At 41.1% G+C, this 11005-nt stretch overlaps 1 protein-coding gene across 1 annotated transcript; it reads right to left on the bottom strand.

The window, feature by feature from the left end:
• Positions 1-341: 341 nt before the first annotated feature.
• On the bottom strand, positions 342-10756 carry LOC103920118 (gap junction beta-6 protein). Its single transcript, XM_009327781.1, has 2 exons — positions 10724-10756; positions 342-1487 (listed from the first exon to the last, which is right to left on the bottom strand). The coding sequence occupies exon 2, from the start codon at positions 1463-1465 to the stop codon at positions 674-676; it is 792 nt and encodes a 263-aa protein (XP_009326056.1). The 5' UTR covers positions 1466-1487; positions 10724-10756; the 3' UTR covers positions 342-673.
• Positions 10757-11005: the final 249 nt, after the last annotated feature.

Here is an 11005-nt window from a genome sequence, read left to right as displayed (position 1 = left end):
GCCATGCTATGTTCAGGCATAATGCACTCAGGACTTAGCTACCTCAATTATCCACACTACATGTAGTGAGCTTTCACACAACTTCCCCTACAGCCAGCAGTGCGTATGCAAGTGTCTCAAGCTACCTGTCCAGACTCAAGCAGTGCTGGCAAAGCTGTAAAGGTCGCTGTCTCCTCCCTATGAATATGGCACTACGGGGTTCGTCTGCATATGCCTGGTTAAGAAACGAAACACAGTCAGTTGTGTATTATAAGCACCTTAAGTAACATGGAATCTTAGATTTTAGAAAAATATTTTAATTGTCAGTTCACAAGTAAAAACTATCACTATTATAAAACATCTTGTAATACTAGAATATCTAGCTTGGAAAGAATTTTGTTCTTATTGCTGTTGCATGTAGTTTTCAGGAGCTGTGTCAGCATGGAGGTATTGGTGGGTTTCCCACTTGTCATAGTCAGCTTGTAAGGGTAAGATACACTTTCCTATTTAATCCTCACGCAATTTTCACATGTTTAGGCTGCCCTGACTTTTTTCAGATGTGCATAATTGACACCTGACACTATGTATCAAAGTCTCACTCAACTTAAATTGTTTCATATAACAAATTTCATTTGCAGCCTTTAAACAAAGAACATTCACTCCAAAAAGAGTGAACACCAGCATTGACACCACCTTAGCTACTTGAAAATCCTATAACTGTGTTCTGACAGCTATCAGATATTAACTCATTCATTTCATTTTGTTTGGTTTCTTCCTTAGTCTCATGGTTGGGGTGATGTTTTGGATTTCCAGTTTTTTTAGACCTTCTGAGAAAAAATTTTGTCAGTAAGTAACATAATTCGGCCACATTTAAAAGAATGCAAATGCTGGACACAGCAATCATGAAAATAGTAAACACTGTCTTTTCAGTAGGTCGAGAAACAAAGCAGTCTACTGTGTTGGGGCAGGGCCAAGCATTACACTTCATTAAGCGAGGCATTCGGAACCCATCGTACATGAAATAAAATGCATACATGAAGACTGCTTCAAAGACCAGTCTGAAGAAGATGCTGCTAGTGTACGTCCACCACAAGGAGCCCTCAATATGAAACCTCTGTTTCCTGATTTCTTCAATGTCCTTGTACTCGCATTTCTGGTCTCCCTTTCTGAACTGCCTTTTCTTCTCGTGCCTCCAGTAAGCTACATGCATGGCCACCAGCAGCGCAGGTGTAGAAACAAAGATCAGCTGCAGGGCCCAGAGTCTGATGTGAGAGATGGGGAAAAAGTGATCATAGCAAACATTCTTGCAACCAGGTTGCAGAGTGTTGCAGACAAAGTCATCTTGTTCATCCCCCCAGACTCTCTCTGCAGCCACAACCAGGATCATGATACGGAAGATGAACAGGACTGTGAGCCATATCTTCCCGATGCTGGTGGAGTGTTTATTTACGCCTCCTAAAATGGTATGTAGAGCTCCCCAATCCATTGTCTTGTTTTAATCGTCTGACCTAAGACAAGACAAATAAACAAAACTAAGATTAATCAAGATGGGAAAAACAAATACCATCAAGCATGTGGTATAAAATAAAGGCAATATCATATAATTGCAGCATATCCATTGGCTGTGGCAACATTTTGTTGGGTAAGCAGTGGGCTTACCTATAAGCAGTCATAAATAATAATCCAATCACATAGCAGCAGGTAATATTTCATTACTTGATTACACACATGGTGTCACATTCGTTTGATTTCTAGATGTATTTGCCAAGTGAAAACAGCTATTAGCCACATTAAGTAGGAAAAGCAGACAGGAGAAATTGATGAAAACAGCCTTAAATTAAAAGCTACAACTTCTAGTAGTTTGATAACAGTAACAAAAGAATAGAAGATGACATCAGCCAAAAGTAAGGTAGGTGTTATGTTAAAAAATAAATTGTTAGACAGCTAGAACTCCTATATAAATTAAGCCAAGTTGGCCCATCCTTAGCTTTAGAGTGTAAACAATGTTTTCATGAGTACATTCCAGCAATAAAGACAGACCTTGAGGAACTGCTGCTGATGCTCTGCACCTTCCATGAGCAGGTCTGGATAACCTGCATTCACGAATTTAAAAAATGTGACTGTAGGGCTCTGTATTGTTAGTTGATGCAAGTTCCACAATAGCTGGAAGCAATGAAGGTGAACTCTTGGGTCATTATCCACCTCGAGTTGGATGTTTAAAATCAGTGCTTAAAGATTCATCCCAAAATTGCATTTCTCTCCGCTAACTACAGACAGCCTAGGGTAACTAGACAAAGACTCCTTCATTGTCAGTGCCTGTCAGGTGATTTTTTCCCCTCATAACACAGACTGCATTACTCCTAGAGTAGGGGAGACATTTCAGAGGCTGGGAGAGTGCTAAAGTCAACATTTGAAGAGTTCAGACAGGCCAGCAGTAGCTCAGAGACTTTTCAGCAGAAGCATATAGTTTCCAGTAGGTGAGTTTCAAAGTACTATGACTGTAATGAATTAAAGGATTTCACCTTTGTCTCCCACATACCTCCCCAGGAACACCACAACTGTCCCGGTTTGCTCAGCTTCCACAAACAACAGCCTTTCACAGAGAGCATTCAGAGGCATTTCAGCCCACGTCCCCCCACTCCTCCACTTCAGAGGGATTTACAGAAAGGTAGTTTGCAAACCACTCTGAATTCAAGAAACCAGCATTTCTTGTGCCTATCAGCCAGGACCCTCTAAAAGTGCTCACAGATCTCTTTGCTCCAACATTCCTCACAAAGGTTTTTATTTCTCAACTTTGTTAATTCATTTGCATCTCAGAGACCATCTTCCTTTGGCATTTACAGCACAGGGCACCAATAAGCAAAATGACATTTTCAAGGTTTCTAGATAAGAGCAGCCACTGACGCAAAGGCCATCATATCCATCACGTGACAGAATTTTTACAATTTTCCTAACTCTGAGCTGGGTCCCATTGCATGAGGAAGAAAATGAAGACATTTCATTGCAGTTGTCTTCTGCGTCACACTCCCATTCTGAGTAATGTTGAAAACCTTTCTGCTTTTCAGCAGAATTATATATAATTAGTAAGTCACATACAATAATACAGAGCATTAGTCAAAGTACACAACAACTCAGGGAAAACGAAGACATTTAATTGTTATATGAATGCAATGTTATTTTTTTTCTTGAGTTATTGGAATGTAAGCGCAATCTCCCTTCACTGGTTCCATAAACTACATTTCCCTCAGATCATGCTGGTTGACTGTGTGGGGTTATACTTCAGGAGATGAAAACCAAGGGGGGGGACCCAGGATTTTCTTCAGATTGGAGAGAACCTTTCCTGAGCCTCTTTTGGGATGCAGAGTCTGCGTGGGCTATTACCTCCGCATCTGTCTGAAAACAGTCCTGGAAGCAGAGTTACCTTCCTATCCTGCTAGGTTATTTTTCCAAGAAGAAAGTTTATTTTTCATTAGCATACAGATATAGGGAAAGTCTCTGTAGGTTAACAACCCTATGAGGGTACAGGAAAGACCCTCAATACCAGAGATAAAATCTGGCTAATATGTTTTGTAAAATATTTGTTTCCACCCCTTTTTTTGCCATCTGATTTTTTTATCAGACCAGCCTTTATTTCAGGATTTGCTTTGGAGATCGTTGTCTGTTAAACAGATGAACAGTTACAACTTTATTAGTGTTTTTATTAGTGTTCTCTGTTACTATTACACATACATTGCAATTACAGTACTTATGACATGACACTACAACTATTATGACTAGAAATACTTATGCACACCTGAATGTAAATCCTGTAGAAGACTGGCACCATGTAAACTGTGGTATTACACACATCATTCACCCATCCTTTAATTCCACTGGACTCCTTGCATTTCTTCTCTCAGTCATTGTTCCTCATTGTTCCTTCTTCTCCCTGCCTGTCAGCCACCTCCTTACAGTGTGAAAGGCTGAGAAGTGGAACCTGTGTATCCCCTCCTCATAAGCCCTGTTTCTTACGCCTCACCTCTCACTGTACACCAATACTGCTGCCTGTTGCCACAACTTCACAAGGATTTGTTTTGACATGCAATCACTCCTTCCTGTCTCCCTGTGCAGAAAGGGATTCAAAAATATGAGTGCCTCAGGATGTAGTTAAAGGGTACCTTGTCTTCAGTGGCAAAGTTGCTCAAGATGCTTCCCCACCACTCTTTGCTCCTGAGGTCACACTGCAGTTCTCCACCTCCTGCAACTTTGTGGGGGTGCATTATAAACCAGGTGGCTTGTTCAAAAGTTATTCCCAGTACTAATATGTTTTTTCTAAACCAAATCTACTTCACCAATCTGTTTTACAGCACAAACACACAAAGCATCTGAAAAGCACAACTTCATTTAAAAAACAGGCTGCAAATTGCAACGCATGGGTAAGAATGAGCAATCAGTGGGGAAGCGGGGTTGGCAAAGCTTTATTGCTGAGGACAATACATCATGAAACTATACTCATCTGACTTGCTCCATCTCACCTGAGAGTATATTGTGCTTGCTAAGCCAAAACATAGTGCTTCAATTTTAGCAAAAGCAGGTCTGTACCTGGATCGATGCAGAAAAAGCCACCATACTTTGGAGAGGCAGCCTTTTGCCCCAAGTCTCCTAGTGATATTTCCTCTCCTTCCCAAAAAAGCCTTTGTCTTTCATATCTGCCCAAACCCTCCCCCCTTCACCATTCCCACCTACTTTTCCAAATCCTCCAACTATCTCTTCAGCTCTTCCTGCCACCATCCCCTATTCTTCCTGCTGCTTGCCAAGCTAGTCACCAACCTTTGCCCCTTCTTGCTGTACTCATGGCCTCTCAGGCTTGTTTTTATGCTGGTGGAAAGTCATATGACTTTGGGACACTCCAGAGATTGATACAGGCACTGATCAGATACCAGTAAAGTCTCGCTACCTTCTCCCTGAAGGGTGGCACAGTTAAGATTGTAGGGCCATATTCAGACAGCCTGAATTCCATCCAAATACTCTGGCGCCAGTGTTTCCTACTAGCAGGCTTTAAACAGCTCTCACTGCAATTTAGGGGATCTAATGAAGGCAATTCACAGACCACTGAAGTGCCCACCTCTCCCCAATAAACAGACACAGTGACCCAAGCAGAATTTAAGTATGGCCCTTCATACTATTAAGCCATCAGTGCAGATCACTCCAGCTAAACATCAATTTTGGGCTATCTGCACTGATGTGATAGCTCATTTACTCCTAACTTACTCAAAAGCTAGGATGTTGACTCATGATCATAGGTGATCTTTCTTCCAGATACTTGCTTTTAAGACCTTTTTACTAGCAAGTAAAATATTAACTGTCTTGCTGACCAAAGAAGAAAGCAGGAAAGCTACTTCCCTTTAATGGGTGGTAAACTCTTATTTTCATAAAGCCAGTCCAGATACTATTTCTATGTGAGCAAATCCAGCTAAATACCTACAGAAATAACAGTATGTAGACAGTCAAGGACTTACCTGCTTTGCCAGTCTCAGAAGTACAGCACAGTACAAGAATAAGTTAGACATGAAAGCTTAGGTGAATTTGGAGGGAAAAAAGTGAAGTAGTAATGAGGGTAGGGACTGGTTATAAAGGAAGAAGCTGGGAAGAACAGCAGATGCTGAAGTCAGTAAGGTTGAGTAACTGAGCATTTAGAACCTATTCTAACATGGGAGCGTATTATCTTTAAGTATTAAATTTCCTTTAAAAAAATTGCAACTGGTCATGAAAATAAGCCTTTCCAAGCCTCAGCATAGGTATCTGTTCTGCTACCAGCTGAACCTTCTGTTCCGTTTCAACAGTCAGAGGATCACGACAGTATATGGCTGTTACAGTGGGAGTTAAAAACAATCATAAAAGATCACCATGCTCCACCGAGTAGTTACAAGGGAAATGGTTCTAGATGATCACACAACACGTAGAGAGGCACATATGCAGGTGTTTTGTTTTGGGTTTGTTTGGGGGAGGGGGGTGGTTGTTGTTTTGTTTTTTTGACTAGTAGGCTAGACAGCAGCAAGAGAATAACTACAGCTTAACTATTTCTGTAGTTCTCCAGCTTCTGGGCAGTGTTGTTTTGATCTCGGTGCTGCCATGGCCAGACTGCCTTCTACTTTAAAGCTAGCTCCCGTAAGCCTACATTAAACTGCAATCACAGCACGGTGCATACACCCAGTGAAAATCCCTGCAATTCACAACGCTGAGGACAATTATCATTGAGCTCCTGTGTTTATGAGTACAGCTCGTTAGCAGATGCTTTTTTGACTCTGTTAAAGACTGTTATACTGGGAAATCATTAGTCAATGGTTAAATCCACAGCTTCAGCAAACCACAACTAGAACACAGTGAAGGTAAAAACAACAGAAGATACATCCCTTTCACATACACAGCATGGCACTTGCTGCTATAGGATATTACCAAGCAAAAAAAGTAGTCATTAGCAAGTATTACAATTATTCACCGACAGTACAGGAACAACTAGGACTCCCAGTCAAGAAGGGGTCCACAGTATGCTAACTTATACATAAATTCAGAGTAAGATTATACCCTTCTCCCCACAGCTACAAATTGGATACTAACTTACTTATTCTACTGGAATTACACAGAAATGTAGAGGGTGTTCACGATGCCTCCACTCCTATCAGAATTTTAGTGTAGGGTGTACCAAGAGTTACCAGTCCAGTGTGATGCTCCACCACTTTCAGTAGTGCCTCCAGATACTGATACAATATCAGCAGTCTGCCAAGACAAAAGTCACTTTATCCCATGTGGGAATGCGTTAGCCAAGATAATCTTTAAGCAAAAAAGCACTGGTCCCGAGTGTCCCTCCCCACCCCCCAAGCTGGGGACAAAGATAACTCAGATGCCTGAGAGTGGCAGTTCTAATGCAAAATTTTTCCATAGAAAAGCTTTAGAAACATCTAAACTGCATCAGACCCAAGATCCATTACCAAAATTATTTTATGACCCAACTTCACACAAGAAGTATTGCTGTATGTGGAGGTCCAGTGTGCATTCAAAGGCACTGCTGATACAACCTTCTGTTCAGGTCTTGATCTAAACGCTGGGAGCACTAGCTCATATAGGGGCTGATAACCAGCATCAAGGTTTCTTAGAGTTGTATATGCTGTTTCATACCCAGATTTGAACACACAAATCTGGATTTCAGCAGTTTTGTATCAGCATACCTTCACCCTGCCAACCTGGGTCAATTTTGGGTAAATTTTGGTATTCCTATTGCTGAGTTAGTTTTGCAGCTGTACCACAAGAACAGCAGCACTGCCAGGACTGAACCAAGGAAGCTCCTAATAAATACAGATTAACGTCTTCCAGAGACAGCATCCTTTTATTTCACCAAGAAAGACTGGCATACAGGCTACAGCAATTACCTGCCAACTCTCTCAGCTTCCTACCTAATTTGTCAGCCTGCCCCATGCCTCAGTTTCCCAGACATTAAACTGGGGATAACAAAAATCTCACCATCTCACAGGGCTGTTCTGAAATGCTCCACTGCAATTACAGGCTTCAGACTTGTACCTTGTTATCAGTGGACCAAGACAGGTAAGTACCAGTTCAAAGTTGGAAGTACAGAGCTTGGATTCAATCATCCAGAATATTCCTGCTACCTGAAAAATACAGCTCCCTACATTGCTATAGCTTTAATGCAGAGTTCAAACTAACAATATGCAGCTTTGAACTCAGACTTTGGTAATCAAAATCCTTTCATTTCAGTATTATAGGCAGCTTCCAGCTATTTTAATTTTACAGCAGTACATTAAAAACTTCAATGAGCATGCAGCTGGAACACTCTGAAATATCAACAACTCTACTTCTTTCCTAAAAAGTTGAATAAAGTTCAGAAAAGCAGTCTAATAATCACAAAAGCCTGTGCAATTCTCTCTAGTAGCTCTTAAACTTTGTTCTGAACAGCTATCTCTAGATCAGAGTGGAAGCTGGAGAACAGAAGAGCCATGACAGAAGGATTACAGTATACCTGATTTGACACAAGAACAGGCAAAGACTCGTCAGGAACAAGAAACCTCTGACAGTTGCAGGTCTGAACACTGCAAGCATTGTACTTTTCTTCTACTCAAGTTTATGAAAACAGGAGGCATTCTTTGCTCTAATTACACCCAGTGTGAAACCCAGAGATAGCCTTTAACACAACTGATTAGGACCCAATATGTATGTAGTTAAATGTTGAAAAAGTATGCTAGTTAAATATCAACAGCATTAAGGGTTCAGTTCTACCCACAATGACCCCCTTATGACTGTCCCACATTCATGCCCCTACATGAGTTTTAAGTAATTTTCCAAGCATGTTTGGAAATACCTATAGCTATTTTACTAGCCTACAACTGTAAATGGAGGATTACTATCCTCCATAACATCTCTGCACAAATTCACTCCACTTGTGGAAAACCGGAAATCAGAAGTGCCAGTCACACTTGAAGGCGTAACAAGAAAGCACAAGTCCTATTAGAATTTGGCCCCTCTCAGCCATTTTCCCCTGTAAACCTTTCCTTCAAAATGTGCTTTAAATTTCCCACTTTGAAAGAAAGCCAAATTCCTGAGGACTATGTCTTCACTGAGGCAAGTGTCCTATTTCGCGTATTTTTAAAGAAAATTTTATACACACTGTGCCTTGCTCCTAGTCATGAAAATAGCAACTTTTTAGTTATGACATTTTAATGTATTTTTAACCTGTTATTTAATTCCTATTTCCTTCCCCCTAGACCTAGGCAAATGTCTACATCCCCTCTACAAATCTGCCCACTCCCACTTCAGCGTAACATTTCCTACAAAATTGGCAAGTCACTGTGTCTTTCACACACAGACAGAACTTGCATCCTTTTGGAAATGCTAATTAAATTTATAAACACTAAGATTTTATACTGCAGTGCAGCTTTTCCTTGAGTGTGTATTTTGTTATCATTTCTGTCATCAAAAGTAAAGACAAAAGCAATTTTTTCCTTCTTAGAAAAATCTATTACAGGAAGAAACATTTGTATGAGATAAGGAATAGAATTACTTTTCAACTTTATCAACTAATAGGAGATGTGTTTCTCTTTTTCCACATTCCTTCTGTTTTGACAGCACGTTATCTCTCCTCACGTATCATCACCTCAAGCTTTTCCTTACACAAACTGGTGTTTAGCCAGGCAAGAGTCACAGTTCTCCTTTCAGATAACTCAATCAGTCATCGTGTTAAAAGCAGTGAGGAACAGAACAAGGAAAAACGTCAAAAGAAAAAACAAAGATTCAACCCATGCTCCTGTTTCATACAGTTTCTGGGACGACTGATTTCACTGGAACTGGTCACTTGACTAACACAAAGAATCAACTTGTAAAGCATCCCCTTTACTCAGGGGTCCCAACTGAGCTTATGCAATGACTGTTACTAAGAACTTGTACATATATCTCAAAGTGCTGCTTTTTTTCCAACTACTGAGATAGTCTGCCATACCTTTTTCACTGCACAATTACTTTTTGCACAAAATAAATGAGGTTGCCCAAGTAATCTACCACGCTTCAAGGGATGCAAAACTGCAACACAATCAGACGCCCAAGCTTCATAAAGTTGAGAGAACTAGCCCTGTCAGGACAGAATTAATTCCTCCAGAGAAATATTTTAATTCGTGGCTTTTTATTGTTCCATTTTTAAGGTCTGTGATATGTAGTCCTTCTACTAATTATAAGACTGACAGTTCTGGGGACTGAAGTCTCCCAGAAACCCTGATGCATACAGTAGAGCTGTAACCTCATGGCTCTGCAAAGGCGTTGGAAATCCCACCTGGAAAATCACATTGCAATGCCTAGTTGACACACGAGGGTGCCTCCTTCTTCCAGGCTGAGGCTTTGCCCACCATTGCCTTGTCCTCTAAGCTAAACCTAACAATCTCATGCACATCCTTCTGCCTGCTGCCTTTCCTCTGGGGCTCTTCAAGGTAAGTATCTGGCAAGCAGGGTTTCCAGGCTGAACAGTGGAGAGCAAGAGATACTAGAAACCACGTATAACTTATTTAACAAAATCAAGGATGAAAATATATTTTATTCTGCTCTCGACTCAGTGCACACACGTACATTGTGGTAATCCCAAACAGAATCTGGGCCCAAACTCTCATATCATTTCACACAGGCCACAGCCAATAAAATCTCATTAGTGATCAAAGTCACAAAAACTGGGTTTAAAAGAGCATTCTTAAGACAAAAGGCCACTTCCTTCTTTCAACCCTTTGCCTGTTCTCTTAAGAGTATTTCCAGGCTACATAGTGAAAACTAACAGAGCACGAGAAGAAATTAATTCTTCTATTGGGGGGGGTGGGGGGAAGAAAGAGAGATTCTTCAACACACGAGACTGGAAGAGTAACACCCAACCTAGGAAGCCCAATGACGGGAAAAACAGCCATGCACAGCATGCCACAGGAACACTGTCACTTACCAGCTACTGCCACGAGCTAAGCGAGCACTCCTGCCCTTACTCCAACATGTCTCTCAAATTTTATTTAAGGTCTTGAGTACTCATTCCTCGTGTAATCTTATCCAGCCCTGATACTCAGAAATGCATTTATTTCTGACTCACACCTCTCATTTCCTATTCCCCCTGTAATTCTGATAAATGTTTCCACTGTGTGATCAAACACTCACAGAACCTGTCAGTTTTACTGATGCAAGCTGTTTACCTTCATGCAGCTCTCTTAACATGTGCAGGCGTGTCGCAAATTACCTGTAATTGCAGAAGCCTTTATTTTGCTTGGTGTTTTAGCTGGTCGGGTACTTCACATAACGTGCTTACAAAGAGCTGCTGGGAGAAGGCGAATTAAAAAATAGAGATTGTTAGAAGTTAAATGCATAATTAACAGAGACAAGAGTATTCCTAATTAAAACTGGTCGCGGGGTTCAAGCACTCCCCCTCACGCTTAAGCTCGGAAAGCAAAACCGAAAGCTCCCAGGTCGAGCGGGGGTAAATTCTGTCAGGCACGGGGGGGAGCGTACACGGCGCCCCACC

Source organism: Pygoscelis adeliae, unplaced genomic scaffold (assembly GCF_000699105.1).
Source record: "Pygoscelis adeliae isolate BGI_AS28 unplaced genomic scaffold, ASM69910v1 Scaffold14, whole genome shotgun sequence".
In the NCBI taxonomy this organism is placed as follows: Eukaryota; Metazoa; Chordata; class Aves; order Sphenisciformes; family Spheniscidae; genus Pygoscelis; species Pygoscelis adeliae.
The sequence above is the reverse complement of the archived record's forward strand: the minus strand, read 5'-3'. Positions and strand labels throughout refer to the sequence as shown.